Here is a 22810-nt window from a genome sequence, read left to right on the forward strand (position 1 = left end):
AAAGAGGAAGTACACCCAACTGATATCAACAAAGAGACTCCATTCCCCTTTGGCTCAGCTAGCAGTGCTTTCCTGTTGTGCCAAAGGAACAACCTCCTCCCCTTTCCGAGGCCTCTCCTCCCAAGGAACAGTCATCTAACTCTCCCTGAGCGGGAAGCCTCTTTCAGCATGCCAGCTGGGAATCAGGGCCCTGGGCTCAATCCCAGCACCTGTGCCTAGTTTTCTTACAGAGCACAGCCAGCTGCTCTTCTAGGTCTGCAAATGTCCTCTATACCCTGTTTCTTTTCATTTCTGTGTATCCCTTTGGCTGAGCAATGCAAATGTGTTGCTTAGATTTGGGTTTTTGCAAATGCACTATTTTACATTTACCTTAACTTGGTCAGTGTTAAGGATCATCTCAGGGTACTGACAAATGGAGCCATGTTTTCAGTAATCCTTAAACCAGGGTTGTTGAAACAGTAGTGCCCAGAACCCCATTATATATCCCTATTTCTGAGGGAATTTGAAGGTGAGCAGGGTATAACTGCACACCACTTGGAAACTAGTGACATGGGGCTTGGGAAGAACGAGTGTTTTTGATGGCTGGTGTTTGTCAGCGAACTTTTCTGGCAGTTACACATGGTAGTAGAGAATATAGTTGACCGTGAGGGTTCACAGGCATTAGATAATTGTTTTGGCTCTGACTTAGTTCACAGCACGTTAGAGTAGTCATTTCTGTCTGTGACACCAAACTATCAACTGCAAACTTCCTGTGTGGAAATAATTATGCATCTTTTCCGAGTCTGCATTAGATTCTTACTTATCCAACAGTTCTTACGCAGAGGGGCAAGGTTAGAGTTAAGAGACTGTTGTCACTGCTAATAGCTTGACTCTGAAAAGCCTTCATATCATTCAAAAATCCTAGTATAAACAGGAGCCAGACTGGTGCTTGTATTCTGTGCTGCAACAGGAAGGGGACACATAGAGGTCTGGAAAATAATGAAGGTGGGAGGAAAGTGAGTAGAAAATGGTTATCACTGCTCATAATACTGTATTAATTCAATCAGTTTATCTGGGAGCAGGGTTTAAAAAAGAACAGAAGGAAATACATTTTCATATGAACTTGTTGCCACAGGATGTTTTAAAACCTATAAATAAATAGGTTCAAAAAGGAAATAGACATATTCAAGGGAGCTAGGCTTAATGAAGTCTTTGACATATTCTCATCTAGATGTAGTTCTGGTTTGGAAGTTAGGAAGTCTCTAACCTACTGATTTTCTGATACAGGAATGACGCACATGGGTAACAGCTACTTTTCCTATGTTCTGTTTCCAACTCTAAGCATCCATTACTACTTCGCTTCTTGGTTTCCCTTGAGGAGAGGATGTGCCTGAGCCTGCTTTGAATTATAAAAGTCTTCTCCATTCTGCTTAAATAGAGGTGAGAATAAGAGACCATAAACACCCATGGGCAGCTAAGGAAAACCATAGGATGAGTCCTAAATTGGAACCGATGAGGTGTGTGAAGGGTCACTGTTGGTGGGTTTTGAGGCGCTTGACTTGAAGTGTGCATGGCCTGCCCAATGCTGGGAGGCTGTGGCAGTTCAGTTAGTCCTAGACAAGCGTAACACTGTTTCTGCCATCCTTACAGCTCCAGGTGATGCTGTCACCAACAAACAAACAGGTTAATAGAGGTGGGGAGTTTATAAATAGAAGTGCAATGAAAGCTGGGTCAGAGAGGGAAGGGATTTCAATCCAGTTGGGAACTTGCACAGAACTTTGCAGCATGAAACTCTACCAGGGTGGGGGAACTCGGATCTTCTCTGGGTTTCATACCACACAGTTTCCTCTTTGGCCTTTACAAAGTCCAACTTCTGCCATAATCCACCTGGCAACAAATTACAGTCTATCTCCCTCTAGTGGGTAATTGCCCAGGAAAGCCACGAGGAGATGTGCGTTGCAAATTTGCCTTGCACTTGCTTCCATTATCATCGTTCTTTGGTTTGCTTTCTTCTTTTTTTCCGTGATCTTCCTCACAAATGCATTCAGTTCTTTCTTGACACCATCTAACCATCATGTCTACTCTTCCTTCATTTTCGGCCTACGTGAGGAGTTAGGCTCTTTAAGGGGTTTCTATTTGATGTAAGTGGAAATGAAAGTAAAGAAACTGCCCAAGAATAAATTTAAAATTAAACATTCCAGAGATGGGTGGTGTTTGCACAGAGGCACATGTGCAACCCCCAGTATGATGGAGACTTAGCAATCTGGGGAAAAGAAAACCCTAAGACCTGCCTTAGATATGCTCATGTGGTTGGTAATTTAATATGTGGAGTCAGTCAGAAGAAGTTTACAGTTGGGTTTTCTTATCCTTAAAGTTGATTTATTTGGGTGGAAAATTTTCTGCACTCTGGCTTAGTAGTTTGCTTGCGTTGCATTTGTTGTGACATTACCAAAATATTAACAGCAAAATACATAAGCCAGCTGTGGTATATCTGAAGTTAGCTGTCTAACAGCAACAGTTAACTACCAAAGAATATTCCCAGAGCAGAGCTGACATTAATTGAGAAAGATAGTGCTCTCAAATACGTTGAGACAAGATACTATAAGAAATTGCTTTAACAAGACCATGTCTTTTATCCATGGAACTGCAGTTCTCTCCTTTGCAGAGAACATAGGTTGGTTCCTACTGCTGTTACCCCGTTGAGATTAATGGAAGTATATTAGGGATGATTCTCAGAGGTATTTCTTTTCTCTGCCTACTCTTAAGTTTTTTGTCTGGTTAAGTGCATTTCAGACAACAAGATGAACAAGCCAGTATTGTCCAAATGAAAAATGACACATCTGGTTGACAGAAATTTTTAGGTAGGCTTTGATAATAATACATTTCTGGGGTGATAGTAGGCTTCGTATTAATCATTATCTGTTATCTTTCTGCTTAAAACTTTAAATTACCTAAATAAAACAACAGGAAATACATCTTGCTCCAGCCCAAGTATTTTCCAGATTCCTCGAGGCACTGACCTTTTTCTCAATTCCCTGTGTAATGGTGTTCCTCAAAAGTTACTAATTAGAATCCCAACAGAGTCTTCGTTATGGCAAACTTCAGTATCAAAAAGGAGAATGAATGAAATGAAGACAAACTGGTATTTAACTGAAACAAAGTGTGATCATGGATTATTTGTTCAGAGCAAATCCTGCCCCTACTAACAAGTACGCAGTCCATATGTCTACATTGTTTTGTGAAACAGCATCACACAAAAATAATGTTCCTATATAGCATAGCAGGATTAGCAACAGTTATTTTACTTACATGGATAAAAAATTCTGTAGCCTTTACTCCCTTTATAACAGAGATGTCAACGTAACTAATTTCATTTCACTGTAATAAAGATGAAATGAATTCCAATCCTGCTCCTATATCAGTAATAACATTTTTATTCAGCTGAGACATTTCATAAACCTGCTGAAGGTAAGAACTGCAGATGGCGCAGAGACAGGATATGGAGGCAGGGAGAAGGTACTGGAGAAGAAATGTACAGATCTTTTCTCCAGAGCTTTTACTTTCATTGATGTACAGGACAAAAAGAACCCAGTGACAATCAGCTTTCCAGACCAGCTTGTAGAGCTGACAGTAAGAAAATGTTCTTTTGCTTCCAAATTGAGTACATTTGTTCTAGAATTTATTAAGACACTGTAAACAAAGAAACTTACACTGCCACATCCTGTTCTTTATTTATGTTGGATGAGGGCTTCATCTGGCATAACGGAAACTAGAATGACTGCACTGGGCTAAACCAAAGGCCTGTGAGCCCCTTTATCCAGTCTCTGGTCATAGTCAGAAAGGAATGCTTATGGAAAGAGCATGAGAAATAGGGCAAGCATAGTGTTGCTGCCATTAGCCTGCTCTGCCTGCAGCAGCGGCTGTTGTATTTCATCGCTGTGATAAACACAGAAGATAGTCTAGTGGTCTGAGCACAGAGCTGGGAGCTATGAATCCGAGTGTTTCAGTCGTGCCTCTGTCACCAAGGTTACTTCTGTATTGCTGTGTCCCAGCCGATGTGTGTGTGTGCTTGTGGCAAACCTGTCTTCCATCCTCCGCACTGCAGAGGCACACATAGCCCACGCTCGTGTACCCACGCTTGCATTCATACTGCAGTTGGCCAGGTCTGGTGTTACGGTTTGGAGAGATTTGTTCTTCCCTAATGAGCTGCTTAACATCTGTGATTGTTTCCTAAAGAGCTACATAGTGTCCCAGTGCATTTCTTACTGTGCCCCTTTATCTTTCCCCCAGTCCTTCTGGTTCCTCTAGTTTTCATGTAGTTTCATGTTCCATCTTTGTGGCTCTTGCGCTTTCTCTTAAGTTTGTCATCCCTCAGTTCTCAGACCCCAGAATAGCAGGCTCAGTGAGTGTAAAAACTGCAGATGTTTTCCGCAACTTTGTAGCCCAAGTCAAGGTCACTCTATCAGGTAGCATGGAGAGGCTGACTCTTTCAAATGACCCAGCTAAAGCTGCTTGTAGAAAGGTGATTCTGTTACATTTCCAGTACAATCAGAAAGATAATGCTTAAGTCACCTATGTTAAAAAAATTGTTTATAAACTGTGCTCTACTTTGCCTCAGGACTACTCTGCAACTCCCAGCACCATCAGATCATGCCTGAATGGATTCTCAGAAACCAAATCCATCAGCTGCAGGCCCACATCTGGTGAGCTCACAACTTCACCACTGCTCTTGAAACTGCCACCTCTTCAACTGTCTCTTTCAGTGCAACCATTATTCCCACCTCCACTGGTCTGCTCTCCCTTCAGAAACATGATGTGGGGAGGACTGCAGGCTCCATATTACTCAGAACATCAAAAAGCAGGCAGGTAGGGAGTTACCAGAATTTCTGTTTCCATCTTTAACTTGGGCATGTCCTTATTTCTGCAAGGTGATTCAAGCTGCCTGGATGGAAGGGCAGGTTTGAGGAATTTCTCCCCCGATCCTTGCACCTCAGGTTGAGCAGAACCCTGGAGAGCTCCTCCTCCTCCTCCCTGTGGCCTCCAGCTGCGCTGCTGCGCAGAGCAGGGGTGCACAGAAACTAGAGTAAGCCACATGCAAATCAGTGGTAACCAAATATGCCTAACCCAGGAGGAAGCTGGTGGGAAGAGCAGTCAGTGAAAGGTTAATAAACAAGCAAGCAAATAGGCTGGAATATACAGGCCCTGGTATATTGGCATGTCAGTGGAGGGCTGTGTATAGTAAATAAATAAACATGCTTTAGCTGTTTCCTCAGGGTGAAGTGAGTAGGAGTGTGTTCAAAGAGTAACATTTGCTTTATGCAGTCCTGCAAGCACAGGTTCAATATATATATTAGGAAGTATTTATAGGTTGTATATGTGAATGATCAAAGAATTTAGACAACTTGAATAATCAGCAGCATACACCAAATCCCATGAGTCTGATTCCAGTTCCAAGTTCCTCACTTCTCAGTGTTACAAATTCAAAGGCAATTAAAATGGCTACTTAGCTACATTATGTTATTGTGAGCAGCATCAGTTGTCACGTATTTTAAGTATGAAAAGTGATGTTAATTGTTAGGCATTACTACCCAGGTAAAATTACACCCCAGTGTTAAGAATACATAACAGTATACCATTAACTTCTTTAATATTATAGCTTTGAGAGTGATACGTTTTTCTTTTACATTTCTGCTACAAGACCTTTGTTATTACTTTGTTCATTAAAATTGTCTCTGCAATAAAGATGATTCAATGATTTTGCAAACCAGTCTCATCCTTAGAATGTTATAATTTGACAATTTCAAGGCTTCCAAATACAGACCCCTGTATATATGTCATATATTGCATTGCAGATTTCATCCAATAGCAGAAAATGTACTCTGAATGCAATATCATCTTATCAGTATTCTAACACCATAAGCTTTCTCACTGCAAGCAGGGTACTGTTCATTACAATGAAACTGAAAATGGAATAACTGAAGGATTGATTTATATGACCTTCGCTCAGGAATGTTCTAATTCTGACATAATCTTTCTGCCTGAAATTCTAAACACTGTATAATTCTGATTTATTACCCTTAAAAGAAGGAGCTTAGATATATAGATCAACCGAATACCTAGCATGAAAAAGAGTGGTGCAACAGCTCAGGAAGAAAATGCAGATTGATCATGTGACTTAACTCCAAACATTGTCTCAGCCAGCAAATCCAAGAACAGGGCTGAAAGCAAGTGGAAAAACATGATGTGGATGTTTTTACAAATCCCCTACATCACTCGGAAATCTCTCTTGATTATATGTATATTTGTATAGCAAAGATAAGAGAATGCTAATAAGTTAAAGCATGAACTGTTTACTGGAAGTTGCAGGGAATGTTTATTAAAACAGCTAATTTATAGCAAAACAGGGCCAGAGCTTGAGCCTGATACGCTACACAAAAGGCTGCTTTACCAGGCAGCTCTGTCTTCCTCCCACACCAGTGCTATACCTGTTCCGTGCTAGTCTGTCCTAATATCTGCTTGCCACGGGGGCCAGGAGAACCTTTATCAGTGGCATGAGGGTATGTTAGACCTGTCTCTGACTGCTAGGAGGTGAAAGCTAGAGCAGCTGTACGGTGTGCTGCTTAAAAATAATAGCTGATACCTTTAAGGCAAAGTACCTGGATCTAAATCAAGTAGAATCTGAATTGAAAAGTGGTTCTCACTTCCTGTATTTTTTTGGTGAGGTAAAGAGAGCAATTAGAACAAAGGACAGATCCAAACTACTCACAACGAACTGGTTGATAAATATACATTAAAAGCCCAATGAACACAGTTAATACATTCCATAATTAAAATGAACAGGTTATCTAATTTTAAGTGGATGAAGAAACAGAAACCTGCCCCCAACCTGAGCCTTTTTCTTTTCTTAGTGTTGGGTGAAATGAATGTTTGCCTCCTTTCCTCCTGCACACTCAGGTCACAGTTCCCAGCCACTTCCTAGTCCTATTTTGGACAAACCTTCATCTTACCACCCTTCTCTTGCAAATCCTTCCTGTCTAGAGTACTCAGCATCTTCCTCACACTATCCACCTTTTACAAGTGGTGTCTGATCAATCTTACTTTATCCTGGGCAAAAAATGGAAGGGTTTATTGTAGGAAAAAAAGCTTTTCAGTCAGTGCATTTTGTGGCTGGTATGAATACTTTGTTTAATCCTAGCAGACGGTAGTCTCCTCTATGCAGGAATATTCACCTGCCTCACTGTATTGCACAATGTTAGTCCAAGCACATTATTCTCACCTATGAATGGACCTGTTCGTTATTACTCCCAAAGATCAAACATTACACAATTCCTCCAGTATTTTTCACTCGTTGACAGTCTGAGCTACAGCTACTGCAGCCACTGTAAAAGCACCATGGCCTCAGAGAGATTATTCCTTCCTTCCTGTGAATACGTTAGAGTGCATATACCACGAACTGAATTTGCGCTTAGGGATAGCAGGAAGTGCCTGATTCATTTTATGTATTTGTAGATAAGAAATCTACAAATGTGGGGGGAGGGAGAGAAAAGAGAAAATGAAAAAAAAAAAAAAAAAGGACTTGGGTGGAATCAATTTTAGGACATTTATTCCCTCAGCTCTATGGGCACAGTTTTCAACAGTAATAAAACCCGAGTAATAAAATAAATTATTTATATCAAAACCTGTCTCCTACTAGAATGACATAAAGGCCTGAAAGCAGTGGACAAAAGAGGAAAAAAACCTGTGTATTATTTTTATAATCAATTAGCACCATAGCTGTATATGGTGCATATCATCATATATGAATACAATACAGACAATATTTGAGTCTTTGGACTGGAAAACTTAACGTAAAGCCCCGTTCTGCAAAGCAATCCTGGCATGCCTGAATTTCAGCATGAGCTGTTTATTGAAATCTCAAATGACTGTATTTATCGATAGGAAAATCAAAACAGCAGAGGAAGTAATATAGTCTTAGATTTCCCAATGGTGAATTCATCAGCGGAGGCAATTCTCGGCTCAGCCTGGTATCTCATCCACCAGACAGCACTCACTTCCCAGTGTAATGACAGATGATGGTAAAAGCTTAGCAGTGTTTTGCTATGCTGGTAAAGCAGATAGGGATGGGAGTGAAGAGCACCATGGTATCTTCTTTGACCAATGGAAAACCATTAAGAAGGAGAGATTAAGAACTGGACTCTATAAGGATGATTATCGTCACCCTCAACAACTATAAAAAGCTCCAGGTCAAATGGTTCTGACTCACTTGTTGAAGGGTAGTAGCATCTGTGGAGGAAATTCTGCATAAGAGCTGTCACTGGTGGCTAATCCCTCTGGAGCAGGTGCACAGAAGTTTGCCAGTCCCACATCAGAGCAGGGCTGGGAGCCAGGGGATCCAGCTTATAAAAGAGGAAAAGAGGTGGAACAAAAGAAGAAAGGGCACTGTCTGCCTTGGCATCTCTCCTGAGTGGCTTCCACCTGTAAATTTTTGGTGCCTAGTAGAATTTGGAAGCCTTTCTCCACTCGGTGCATGTCAATGGTAACACCCTACTTATCCTTCCCCAGTGTGAAGTTCTCCTGGGCCACGGCAGCAACTCTTGAGTGAAGTACTTTGGCAGCTCCTGTGTTTGTAATTGTTAAGTTCATCAGTTTCTGTATAAACTGGTGACTGTCAATATTTTAAAATATCAGTAGAATTCATGAGTATAGATCAGCCTAACCTCATGACAGTCAAAGAACATTTATTGAGCCTTTTTAGGACAGAAGGCAGAAATACTGCAAAATTAACTTTCAAATGAATGAACAAGGAGCACAGACTCAAAAATCTCATCTCTGGTAGATGCTGAACCCAGAGTCATTTGATTTGCAGCAGCACTTGGGTGCCTGAGAAGGTCAGCTGAAGCAGAAGAAACCTTTGTCAACAATTATTGCCTTTGTTTAACTAGTCCAAACTCTTGGCTTCTCAGTGAGAAAAACATTTTCTTACATTATGAGTAATACAAATAAAATAATACAAAGTCATTCCATTGATTCACATACTCCTGTTATAAATCACATGTTGTAGTGTCAGAGAGGATCCTATCATCAGACCTGGAGTAGACAGAAGGAAAGACTTCTGAAATACAACATACCTTTCAATCTAATATTTCTGCCTGATTAAGGTAATTCCATTGATGAAGAGTCTATCACAGTTTGATTATGATTACAATTTATTGTAAACTTGTTGTATTCATTATTAACCTGAGCTGTAAAAATATTAATATCAGTAATTATTGAATTTGAGAACAATGGGGGGGAAAAAAAAGGAAGAAGAGGAAAATGAAGCTGATTAAATGTAAATGTCTAGCTCCCATCGATTGCCAATAGCTACTAGTGTTAAATTAAGAAGTGATTTTATTGTCCTCTGCAGCCAAGCTCAGCCATACTCCATTCAATAACCAATAATTTAGGTCTTTGAGTTAATAATAATTACAATAAAAGTACTCCCCACTTTCTGGCATACTGTGTTTATTTTGGGATATTAACACAGCAATCCAAATACAACACGTAAGACTCCCTCGGGGCTTTCTGTGGCACATCCCAGTCCTTCTGTTTCTTTATAAGCTTTAACAGCCACAGTTATAAGAGATATAAATAGTCTGAAGCACAAGAGAATCTCTCTTCCCTGACAGAATCTTTATTTACAACCTCTACAAACCTAAGCAGGTCAAATAGTCCCTTGCTGGCAGGTTAATAAGGCCCACCTGCCAAATAAACCCACCAGTGAACTCCACAGGGCCTACATAAATCCAAAGAGCTTGGACAGGAGATTTTCTAAGAATCATACTGAGATGGGACAGTTACAGTTCAAAAGGCATTCAACTTTTAAACTCCAGAGTACTCATCTTCCTCACACATACTCATGGGTGTGTAAAAAGCTTGCAAAAAACATAATTCTCACCTTCAGAAGACACCATAGTTTAATATATTTCACTATTGCTTACAGGACCCCTACATGCTGAGGGCTCCTGTACTGGTGCCATACAAACATGTAAGACTTTTAAGTTGCTGCCCTTGAGAGTTTTTAAAGGCAAGTATAGCTGGGTCATAAATAATTGTAAAGATTTGATTTAAGATTTAACATACAGTTAATTTGCTGAAATGCCATGAAAAGGAAATGAAAAAGTAGGATAACAGATTATTTAAGCTGACCTAGGAATTCATTTTCAGAAGCCACAGGATATTTTAAAATGTATATTGGAATTCTGGTCAGAGACCTGAGTTGCTCAAACACTACTCTTAGGTAAATGTTTTCCACTGAATCGATGACGACTTTATGTTCTTGCCTGCATCAGCTAGGCCCAGCCACTGGCCCAGCATGGGCATATCCACAGTCACTGTGTTTATGTTGCACTGGAAAAAGCATTTCCAAAGCATCCTTCAGATTTCTGTTTGCTATCTGTACAGTCAAGCAAACTGGTAAATCTGAGGACATACCTCCTAATTTATTACACTTTAGGATGGCATCAGGCAGATGAATGCAGACAGCCATGCAGCAGTGGATTGTAGCTGGGCAGCAGAAGCTCTCTGGCCCAGAACTCTGAAGCAAGAGTTTGTGATCCATTCATGGAGAGAGTTAGTTTACCTTTGCGTGCCAGGCTGAGAACTGCAGCAGTGCCCAAGCTGATTCACAAACAGATCATATGTCCCAGCCTCAGAGGTGGCAGCAGTAATCGGGAAGGGCAATATGTGTGTGTAGGGAGCAGGGATCACAGGGCAAATTTTAACCAGCCAGTGGAAGTCTCATTAAGTTCTTCAATGTATCGTGAGGGACATGTCCATACCAGGCCTACAGGCTGTCTGCAAAATCCCTGGGGACAGGTTGCAGGCAAATCAGGGGGCACACAAAATGGCTTGCAGCTATTCATTCCTGCAGTTCTAGAGTGGGCTAGGCCAAACTCCCCGCAGGCACTGGGGAATTACAGCTGCATTAAAACAGACAGGATCATAGGGCTGGAAAGGGGCAACTCACATACATAATGTTATGTACATATATTTGCCAGAGTGACTCCAAATATAAGTCAAACGTCACAGTTTTACAAGTGTACATGATATAAGGAACACATGTAGAACGTGCATTTAAGATGGTGCACTGTAGCAAAGAATGTAGGTGCACTTTGAAGGACTCTCTGGCAGATCTTAAAGGTCTTTTCAAACCTGAATGATTCTATGATCACCAAAGAGAATGCTCAGTTTCAGGTTCCAAGTATTTTAGGTGAGCTGCATGCTGTGAGTGGTGTACTTCTAGTCAAAGGCAAAAGTACCTCTTCGAACCCTCAATAAAGGGCTTCTGGGTGCGAGACAAAAGTTGGGGCTTTGAATCACAGATTAAACTCCTGAATTCTGAGTGCCATTTAAGTGCTAATCTCTTACTTTGGATTAAGGCAAACAGTTTATTCCTGCCCTGACGAACCAGCTCACACCCAGAAGATGGATGTAACCTCAGCCTTTTAGCAAATACTGCATGCCCACTTGCTGTAGCAGTTGCAAAAGCAAGTGTGTCCAACACATGGTGGCTTGTGTCCATATGAACATTGGTGTTATTAGCAAAATGGCACTAAAACTATGCCCAGCTTCAGTGTGAGACAACATAGAGTGGGTGAACCTTCATGTAGGCTCTCTCCTACGCACTGGTCAAACCCAACACCTCTGCTGAGCACTGTCTTCATTTGAATCACAGTTTGGTTCAGATGCTGTAAATGCAGCTGAGACAGTCCAATGGTTTTCTGCTGTGCGTAAACTGGATGCAGATTTGGCACTGGAACCAGAACTGCCACAGTGGGATCACTCTTGCTTATAAGGTTGAGCTGCTGACAGTGAGCCGCAGTATAACTCCTGCAGGCAGCTCAGCAGCTGCCTTTCCCTCGCTGGTAAGGCTTGCTCACCAAGCAGGAGTGTCTTATAAAATGCCTGCACCAATTTGCAAAGTGTAAGCTCTGGCTTACATCAGTAACTGATGTGAACAAATATAGCTTAGAGGAGTGAGCATAGCAAGCTCAAGAAGAGTGTAAGAACATGGTAAAATGTGCAAGAAACACGTCCTACTCCTTCCAGTTTTCACAGCAAAAGCAGCACAGGTGATAATTTAGCAGTTAGGGCCTGCATTTGCAAACCTGCCCATCCTGTACCTCAAATCCAGTTGTACTAGCCCTCATTTGTCAAGTACATTTGCATGTACTCAACACCAATATAAAACAAATGCAAGGCATCTTATAGAAAGCCTCCAGACAGTTCTAAAACTCAGTGAGTATTTCTGAAAACATCTGTCAATGAGCATTTTTCTCAGGGCATATATATTGAGTAAATGGGATATGATCACCGCTACGATTTCTCAGTACAGGAAATTGCCAGCCACCAACATAATTAGAAACAGTTCATATGATCAAATTAATCATTCAAAAAAGAGCAATTACTGTTAACAGAATAATGGCATGCCTTAAAAAAGAATGAAATTAACCTTTAGGACCGGCATAGTTCCCCTCACCATTCTGTACTGAGGCAGCAAAGATTAATATATGTGCAAAATAAAACACTGGATTAGCATCTGCTGAAAACAGAAGTAGCATTATCTATCTGGCCTATTCAACCCTGAACAAACTTTATTCTTTGGCACTGCCATAGAGTGGAAATATCAATAGTCACTTCTCTGCCAAAATGAAAAAAACAACCCCCTCAAGACTTCCATTGCTGTATAACTTACCACATTGTATTTATCACTGAACAGTACTGGCGTGAAGATTAAACATAAGTCAGTAATTTGAAATGCAGCAGAATTAACATTCAGACCTACATTCCAGCTCCTCAAAAGCTGAGTTAGAGTTACGCTTTATCCTCAACAAGCTCAGATCTAGAAATGCATACCAAACATATTGCAAGAAAACTAGTTTTGCTTTGCAGTGCTAAACATTAATTCTGATTATGAATGTATTTCAGTATTTATACTTCTAAATCAGATTAAGTTTATGTTTATAAACACAGCAACATACTGTGCTATCAATAGATAGAAGAGTTAATGTGTTTTGAATCCTCAAGCTGTGTGTTTCTACATAGATTAGATTTATTTTATTCTGAATGTCAGCAATGTTTAAATTAAGTCATACTGATGTCAAAGATAATTAGAGACATACAGCTTCTATAGATAAATTTATTACTACGCTTAAGTTACTTGTACCAGGCTGGAGCATGTTAACTGCTCAGAGTTGGTATACAGCTGGTTTTTATCATTTCAACACTGGAAAACAGCAGGGACGTGCTCCTTAGTTTTTCTTTCTCCTGGCCTCTGCCTTCCCCTGAAGATGTATGCCATTCTCTCATGTCTTTGACTTTCCTCATCCTTTGCTCCCTCAATGACACTTCTTCCTTCTGCTCAGTACAAATGATGCAAACAGAACTAGGTATTTGTAAGAAAAGTGGTATTTACTCCGTTCTTTTCCTAATGGAAAATATATCTGGTAAACAGACCAGTGTGTAACTCATAGTATGAAAAAGATTCATATTTAACTGTATATTTTCAAGTTTACCATTTCTTACTCAGAACAGTATTCAAGCTGTAAGCTGTAGTTGCATTTAGGATGTCTTATTTGGACAGAGACTAATTCGGTTTGAAATTTTCTAAGCAGATAATTTTCCTTTCCCAAAGAATCGACATTCAATTAAAAAAATACTCTGTTTTTCCATGGGATGACACAAAACACACAAAAAGCCTGACAAGCCTCAACTTTTCCTTTTCAAGCTAATTTAAAAGTAAAAACAACTTTAATACATAATGCTGATTTTTTTTAAATAACCATTTGCAGTGAAATTTGATTTAAATTAATTAGCAAATGTATGTGTCAGTTCTCAAGAACACATTTAGTACTATAATTTTATGATGACTATGCTATATTTAATATATTTTGAAATGCTGATTTAAGTTTTATACTTCATTCACTCTTAATTCTAAATCAACAGTTCGCTGTCTTCATATTAAACAGCATGCAGGATGTTGCATGGCCAAAGACAAAACACATACCTGTTAGTGAGGCTTTTTCTGAACAGTCATGATGACACATGGACTGACATGCTGAAGGATCCGTGACTTATATAGTTAAGGATAGGTTCAGATGGGGTTCAGGCAGGTTGAAAGCAACATTTACTGTTAATCCAAAGGAAGAACACGGACTGCTGGCCAAAATCAGCGCTCAGGTGGTGGGTCATCAGATGACAGCATTGGAGAGAGTAATGGTGACAGGAGGGACCACTGGGAAGATCTCTCTGGCATTGCTACAACCAAACAATACAATGAGCAGCATTAATTTTTCCAGTGCATTCACATTTTGAAGTAGAACTACATCTTCAGTGTTTAGCCCTTATAGGTGAAAAAATCTGTGAAACAAGAAAAACCTACATCTGTAGATTCTATATGGGCTAGTACAGTCCTTATCTAATTAAACACCTGTAGTGCAATAAACACTGTAAACATGCTGTGCTGCTGTACTAACTAACTTGGGAATATCTAACTCATCACTGCACTCACGTGGCTTCAGTTTAACTCTACTTGTAGTTCTGTTTACATTGCCACCAAGATGATCTGCATTCAGGAAAATATTTACGAAACAGACGTTTATGTAAAATCCTGAAACAAAATAAAAAGGGATACAAGAAAGGAATTCAGAAAGCAATCAATCCTTAGGATCCATACAGGAGAGAAATATAAACATGAAGCTCCTGCCACAGAGACCTACAATGAGATTAAATGTGCTCTACAGTTGGCCTTTGCTAGGAGAAAGACAAAGCTTTAGTACGAGGACTGCTAATCTCCATTATTTCTAATAGCAAGAAGTACCCCAAAATGTGCCCCATCCCCTTGTGAACAGGGCTGACGGAACTCTCAGGGGAGAGAGCTCTACACTGCTGCATGGAGCAGCGCCACACACGTAGAATTAGCTTCCGAGCTCTGCCTAATGCAGTGAAACGACAGCAACGGCCATGTAGGCCTTTGCCTCTCAGGCACTGTCTGTCCTTGTTACGGCAATGAAATCTTCCTTCAGCTTCAGAATTTCAGCATCCCCCAACATCTGCCTGAAGTCAGGGGCACTGACTACCATTAATGCAGAATAAATGATCTTGGAAGTGTTTAAATTTTGACCTAGTAACCAATTGATAGTCTCTAAAATATTTAAATATGTCTAGAACGATATGCAGCCACTGCATTTATTTAAATTCCTTTATTGAGTTGAACAGGCAGGATATTGACCTTGATACTATTTCTTAACACAGTATGTCCATAAAAGTTGAAAGTAAGGAGCAATAAAAGTTTAGATGCCAAATGAAACAGGCATCATTAATAAATGAATACTGTTCTCTGATGTAGCTGTACATCTTCTGGTTTCAATGACCTGTTTTGGCTACCCAAGAAACATCAAACTGTTAAAAAAATACTGGCTAAATGAAAGAGAATAAAGCCTCCTAGAGGTTCAGCCTGGAAATTTGCAGCTCCTAGAAAGATTAGAGGACATGTACTTCAACTCTTTTGGAGCCATCACTCATGTGTAATGCAGTCTGCCTGTTATTTGTCAGCACAAGCTCATTCTGTACTGCCTGTTTACTTATACCATTGGAAGTTAAAACTTTTTGGATCTCAGAAGTTCAGAAGAACTGAAGAATTGACCTCTGTGTACTGCAGTGGAAAAAATGAGGGGTTTTTATCATCACGATATGAGCTCAAGAAAACAGACAGTTCTTTTTTAAATGAAAGAAACCCCCACATGCAGTTGCTGTTTAAAAGAGTCATGACATTGGAGAAGTTTGCACCAGTGTCTATGGAGAGTAGAAACTGGTGCTATTCCAGTTAAAGCTGTTAACTCCCAGCATCAGCTTTCCTGGAAATTCACATGGTGGGTCTATCAGGAGGTAATTATGTGGCTGCAAATCTTAGCAGCATAGACAAGGCCAGTGATCTATAGGAGTTGAAAGGACTAAGGAAGATGTGTTGCCACCTTGACCATGATGGCAAAGTCTTTCCACCTAAATCTCAACTAACACTTCGGCCTACTGACCAGGAAGAAAGCAAACGAGAACTGCATCATCCAGGGGATCTTGTGCATTAGTAATAAGTACAGAATAAAAACCTGTTTCTCTTTTATAAGTCACACAGAGATGAATTTGCATCACTGAGCCTGATCCCAGAATTCATTCCCAAGAGAACGGAGATGACACATTTGTAGCGTGCCAGTTATTGATGACTAACCTGGGTTCTTATACAAGGTTGGGGTGGGTTTTTTTGGGGAGGCAACACATGGCAGGGACAGGGGGGACAACATAGCAAGCACCCCTGCAAATATGTCATGCTTTGTACTTTTAATATATTGGTATTACTGTTCAATTGTGGAAGCACACCTGTACACGTGCCAACCGTATCCTGGGTTGCATCAAAAGGAGCGTGACCAGCAGGTCGAAGGAGGTGATCCTGCCCCTCTACTCTGCTCTTGTGAGACCTCACCTGGAGTATTGTGTGCAGTTCTGGTGTCCTCAACATAAAAAGGACATGGAACTGTTGGAACAAGTCCAGAGAAGGGCTACGAGGATGATCAGGGAACTGGAGCACCTCACGTGTGAAGAGAGGCTGAGGAAGTTGGGGCTGTTCAGCCTGGAGAAGAGAAGGCTGCATGGAGACCTCATAGCAGCCTTCCAGTATCTGAAGGGGGCCTGTAGGGATGCTGTGGAGGAACTCTTCATTAGAGACTGTAGTGATAGGACAAGGGGTAACGGGTTAAAACTTAAACAGGGGAAGTTTAGATTGGCTATAAGGAGGAAATTCTTTCCTGTGAGGGTGGTGAGGCACTGGAATGGGTTGCCCAGGGAGGTTGTGAATGCTCCATCCCTGGCAGTGTTCAAGACCAAGTTGGATGAGGTCTTGGGTGATATGATTTAGCTTAAGGTGTCCCTGCCCATGTCAGGGGGTTGGAACTTGATGGTCTTAAGGTCCTTTCCAACCCTAATTATTCTGTGATTCTATGATTCTATACATGCCCTTATTGTAGCAAAACAACAGGATTCACATATTTATGCTTCCGATTATTTGTATTGATAATGGTGTCTCTGGTTTTAATTAGAAAACACCTCCCCCCCCCCCCCCCCCCGTAAATGCATATAACTCAACTTTAGAAAGGAAGCTGCAAGATGTTGTGACTCTTAATTCAAGGTAACTATTCTAAAATGTGATGCACTTCTTTAACACTGTAAATACTGACATTCAGAAACAAAATCTTGTTGGTCTAACACCTTAAAGATAGTGCTTCTTTTTTTATTTTATAGACAGGCTGTAAAACAAGTTAAGGAACCTTTATCACTACAGAGAGATTTCCCTCTGCCACCTGGAGATTAAGGTTTTAATCAGCCGATGATTAAGTTTTTCATTACTAAGTAATTAACACTAAGTTTGCACCGCTCAACTGTTAACTGCTATGCTAAGGTGCATCCACCATTAAATACATGGGTAAAACATGGACAAGCTTCAACATATGAAAGCAAATTAAGGATTACATAAAAAAATAAATAAAAGAGCCTGTGACAGATGGTGTAATTCACCACTATCCAGCAGGCTGATGCTGGTGTGTTTCCTCCTCCATTGTCATCAGTTTACCTTGCACAGGGGTTGTGTTAAGCCCTTAGTTACCAGGTTAACACATTCTCACAGCACCAAAGAGCTGCATTCTCTACCTTACACAGAAAACAGGTTCCCAGAGCTCCACAAGCCCTTGATCAAACCATCCAAACGGTTGTGACCTGCTTTACGTTATCTGGTGCAACAGTTCATGAGAATATTTGTTCCTGTCGTAACATGACAGGTATTTAACGATTTGGCCTAAAAAAAATCCCCCAAAATAGCTATGCTTTCAATTGGCAAATTGCAAGCACATGTATGTATATTGATGCAAGGAAAAAAAACAACCTCTAAACCAGGCCATACTTCCAGAGAGACAGCACGGGTAATTCACAGCCAGGCACACTTGGGTTCTTACAACTATCCAACAGCCTCAAAATTGTGTGCAGTTGTGGGGAAACTCAAAACATTTGGCTTAAATCAGGATGTTCAGCGAGCTCACATGTACAGTCACTGAGGCCAGCGGGTGAGGAGGGATACATAGCAATATGTATTTAAAAAGTACTTTTAAAATAGAATCATAGAACCTAGTAGGCTGGAAAAGATATTTAAGACCATCAAATCCAACCATCAGGACTGCCAAGACCATCACTAAACCATGTCACTGACGGCCTCATCCACATGGTGTTTGAACACTTCCAGGGCCGGTGATTCACCACTGCACTTAGCAGCTTGTTTCAATGCCTGAGCACCCTCTCTGTAATTCTAATATCCAATCTAAACCTTCACTGGTGCAGCTTGAGGCCCTTATCTCTTCTCTTACCACTTATTACTTGGGAGAAGAAACCGACCCCACCTCACTACAGCCTCCAGTCAGATATAGTTGCAGAAAGTGATTAAGATCCCCCCTGAGCCTTCTCTTCTTCCAGACTATAAACACCCCCAGTTCCCCCAGCCGTTCCCCATCACACTTGTGCTCCAGACTCTTCACCAGCTCTATTGCTCTTCTCTAGCCCTGCTCCGGCACCTCAATGTCTCTCTTGCAGTGAGGGGCCCAGAACTGAACACAGTATTCGACACGCAGCCCCACCAGTGCCCAGTACAGCGCGATGCTCACTCACCTGGCCCTACAGACCAAACAAGTGCTTTCCACCACCTCAGCGGGGCCAGCGGGCCCTCGACGCGCTCTCGCCCACCTGGGGACGCCGCGGCGGCGGCGGGCCGGGCCCCACACAGCTCCCGCCTTCAACCCCACCTCACGCCGCGGCCTTCCCTCCCCTGGCACCCGGCCCACCCTCCTCTTCCACCCCTCTCCTCCTGTCAGGGCGGCCCCGCTCCCTCCCCGCCACCATTGCGGTGCTGTCAGGGCGGCCCCGCTCCCTCCCCGCCACCATTGCGGTGCTGTCAGGGCGGCCCCGCTCCCTCCCCGCCACCATTGCGGTGCTGTCAGGGCGGCCCCGCTCCCTCCCCGCCACCATTGCGGTGCTGTCAGGGCGGCCCCGCTCCCGCCCCGCCGCTGGCGCAGTCTGTGGCGCTGCTCGCGGCCGCTGGGCCGCGCGTGCGGGCGGCTCCGTGCGGGGGGATTTGAAACAGCCGCTCCAGGGGCAGCGCAGCGGCGGCGGCCAATCAGCGGCCCGGATTTTTCGCGCTGGTTCTGGCCGGAGGAGGGGGCGGGGCCGCCGCGCAGGACCGCCGGAGCCGCCGCCGCTGTTGCCGTGTCGCTTCAGCTCCCGCCGCCGCTGCCGCCGCCGCTCCCCGGCACCGAGGTACCGCCGCCGCCGCCGCTCGGCTCTCGGGGCAGGAGGATGCGCTAGGGCACAGGTCAGTAGGCCTGCAGCGCGCCCGGCTCAGCCCCCGCCGCCTCCCCGGGGAAGGGAGGAGGCACCCGGGGCACGTTCCCGCAGGCCCCGGGCGGGAGGCGGGAGAGGCGGCGAGGCTCCCTGGCCCCGTGGGGATGCCGCCGCCCGGCCCCGCGCCTCGCCGCGGTCACCGGGAGCACCCTCCCGTGTTGGGACCGCGGGCTCCGAGCAGCACAGCGCTATGGAGGCCGGGGGTCCCGTCGTGGAGCATCCACCCCCCCTCCCCCCCCCCTCCTCCGTCCCCCGGCTCCGGCCGTTCCCCGCAGGGACTCCTCCTCGACGGGGCTCCGCTCCCCTCAAACTTACCGCCGGCGCCCCGCCATCTCCATCGCGCTGCCCGGGCAGCCGCAGCTCCCGTTTCACCTTTCCCCAGAGGAGGGTTTTTTTTGTTCGCTCCCCCCCTGCCCCTTTCCCTTCCCTCCTCCCCCGCGCTACCTGGCCCTGGCTGAGGGGCCGCGGGTCCCCCGGCCGCCCTCCCCCGGCGGCTGCCGCAGGATTCCTGCTGCTGGCTGGGCCTGACTCTTGGGTGGCGGAGGAGCGGAAAGGAGCGATGCCGAGTCCCGGCTGTTGCAGCTTCATCCTTTCCCCCCCACCCCGCCCTCCTCCTTTTTGGCGCTGCGGGAGGTCGGGGGCAGCATAAAGGGGTAATGGAGAGGTGCCCACCCGTCCCACCTCCCTTCCCTGGGGAAGAGGGGATCAATCAGTGCAAATCAGAAGGAAAACCGGAGGAGGGGGGGAGAGGAGGAGGAAAGGAAAAAAAGCCTCCCCCAGGGTTTAAACCGCCTCCTGAAGGGATGGGGTGGCTGCAAAAGCCCCCCCCCGTGGCGTTGAGTGTGTGGGGAGCTGGAGGCTGCTCCTGCCCCTTCCCTCCGGGTAGGACTGGGATTGTACGGCAGCAGGAGTGAATGTAACTCTGGAAATGTATGGAGGGGGAAGCCATGTTTGATTTATTCCTCCACTAAACACTGGTGTGATGATCCTTCTCCTTACACCCTTCTGCAGTCCATCCTGGACCTGTTCGGGAGGAGAGCCTTGTTAGGAAAACGGGAAGAAAACATTCCTGGGAAGGCGTGCAGGCTTGTTGGCTCAATCTCCCATTAAGTATAAGAGGATAGGGCTCTTGTAACTTGAATTGATATTTGTGTGGTAAAAGAGCCTGGGGAACTTGTATTCCCAAGGCCATAGTTACAGCTCATCCGCTGTGGCTTTACCGCTCTGGGGGTGGAAAAGGGAATTTGCCATACTTCTTGAACATTTTATACTTTGCTTTTTGGTTTTGGTGGTTGTTTTGTTTTAAATATGTTGTCTGAAAGGAGGAGTAAATGCTAGTAGAAGTACATGGAGGGTAAACACCGTATTTAAACACATTTCAGAGAAAATTGGCCTAATAGCCATTAAACAGGCAGGAGGCTGGTATCAGTCATTGCCCGTGTATTTTATGGGCGTGAATAGTTTCTTATTGGCATTTGCGGTAAAATTGGTTTATAATGATCCTTAAATTTAGAATTTCAGAGCTAGTACTGCCCGCACCAGGTAAACTAAATGAGGTCTGCTTTAAAAAAGACCCCAAAACAAGAAGGAGGATCTGTTTGGCATTTAGGCTTTTCAGATATCTAAGGTAGGTAGCCATAAACACTGTAGGGTGGCAGTGAAGTTTGTAATAGATTTTGCAGAGCCCTTGCTGGTGGTTTAAGCAGACATGTATGCATACTAGGATTCCTGAAACATGGAATGTGTGGCTTCAGCTGCAAGAATAACCTGGTTCTTCACCAAAATGTTCATACATTAGTAGGATTTCTGTCAGTTTCTCACTGAAGCTCTTATTTGCTTGTTTTGATGTGGGAATTCTGTTCAGGAAATGCAATGTATCAACCTTAATAAACTCCTCAATTTCACAGCTTGATATTTGACTATTTGATGTATTCATTCAATAAAACCACTGTTTTGCAGGACGATTCAGGGCTCTGTACTTACATTATGTACAATTTTGGTTGTTTCAGTAAACATCGGTATCCCATGTATTAAAACATCCTGGGATTTTCATCTTGTATGCAGCCATCAGAAAATATGACAGTTTTGTATGTCTGGATATTCATGGAGACTATATGGCTGGTTCTTGTGAAGGTTATAGGAATGTCCACAGTCATACATAGTTGGAAAAATTCAGATATTAAAAGTATTGTAAAACCTATTGATTTACCAAATATGATTGGAAAATATCAGAAGAAACTGGGTCATTATGCTTTAAGGGTGTAGATTTAAAGTGGTTTAGGAAATTGAAATTAAATGTAGCATATATTTCCTTTTGGTTCAGTACAAGGCCACCAAATGGCTAGTAAGAATGAAAAAACAATGTTTTAATATCTGTAGGGCTGCGTGCTTTTTCTGAAGCCAGCGGTGGCTTTGCAGATGAGACTGTTGCATTTAAATTACTGCCTGCGCGCAATAGACTGGATATTACAACACAATCAACCCCAGTTTATTTTCGACTGGAAGCAGAAATGATTGTTTTTTGCTTTCTAATATTTGGGTGGTGAAATTGATGTGTATGGGTACAGATATATATATATATGCTTATATGTATATATTTATATATACATAACTTAGCACAATGGTTTTGACACAAACAAGATAGCCAAGGAATGGCAAGAAGGAATTGTTTTTCAGTGTCCTATTGTTCACGGCCCATTCACCTCTCACTTTTGCACTGAGCCTGCTTTTTGTTCCACCGGTGTCACTATGATTCCCAAGCGAGGCCTTATTTCTACAGACTGATAAATACAGCTCTTTCCTCATGGTCGATCAAAGCCTATTGACTGCTTCAGGACTCCGTACCTCTATAAAGGTTCACCTACTCTGGTTGGATTGCTGGATCAAGGATGTAGGTTTATGAAGAGCGGAAGATATAAGCACAATTCTTGCAGCATTTGGGTCACCTCTGGTCGTTCCTGCTGACATACCTACAAGACATCTGTTAGGTTTTAAGCATAGGAGGTGGTTGAATGCATGTAAATGGCAAATATGTACTATGTAGAACAAGGTAAAGCACCTAGCCTTTTTTTGGGGGGGGGGGGGGGGGGGGGCGTTTGGGGTGGGATTTTCACTTGAGAGCACTGTGCGGCATAGTGGGAAGCATCCACTGATTGGTATCGCTGAAAACAGAAGATACCCTAACATTCAGCAGTCAAACACCAATACAGAAATGCTTGGTGGGATAAGTAATAATGCAGTAGGTGATAGACCTGGTATAATTCTCTAATCTAGCTTTTGGAGGAAAAAAGAATGGAGATACTGACGTGGATCTAGGCAGATAAGTCCATGTTTCCAAGAAGCATCACTTTCCAGTTAGGGT

The 22810-nt window shown here is 43.1% G+C and overlaps 2 protein-coding genes across 5 annotated transcripts in view; one reads left to right on the forward strand and one right to left on the reverse strand.

The window, feature by feature from the left end:
- The window catches only part of LETM1 (leucine zipper and EF-hand containing transmembrane protein 1), a 50356-nt gene extending 36104 nt beyond the window's left edge, over nt 1–14252 (reverse strand). The window contains exon 1 of the mRNA XM_062638647.1: nt 14151–14252. Within this exon, the coding sequence (XP_062494631.1) occupies nt 14151–14211 (61 nt within the window). The 5' untranslated portion in view covers nt 14212–14252. The remainder of the gene's footprint in view (nt 1–14150) is intronic.
- NSD2 (nuclear receptor binding SET domain protein 2) overlaps nt 1–22810 on the forward strand; it is a 101507-nt gene that overhangs the window by 6851 nt on the left and 71846 nt on the right. For 3 of the 4 annotated variants that reach the window (XM_062638640.1, XM_062638643.1, XM_062638644.1), the window contains exon 1: nt 19263–19420. The exons of the other annotated variant lie outside the window; for it this stretch is intronic. The gene's annotated coding sequence lies outside the window, so the exon portion shown is untranslated. Of the gene's footprint in view, nt 1–19262; nt 19421–22810 lie in introns of those variants that run through there. 4 annotated transcript variants of the gene reach the window in all.

This window comes from Pezoporus occidentalis, unplaced genomic scaffold (assembly GCF_034315485.1).
Source record: "Pezoporus occidentalis ecotype Australia unplaced genomic scaffold, CSIRO_AGI_Poc_V1 ctg58, whole genome shotgun sequence".
Classification (NCBI taxonomy): Eukaryota; Metazoa; Chordata; class Aves; order Psittaciformes; family Psittacidae; genus Pezoporus; species Pezoporus occidentalis.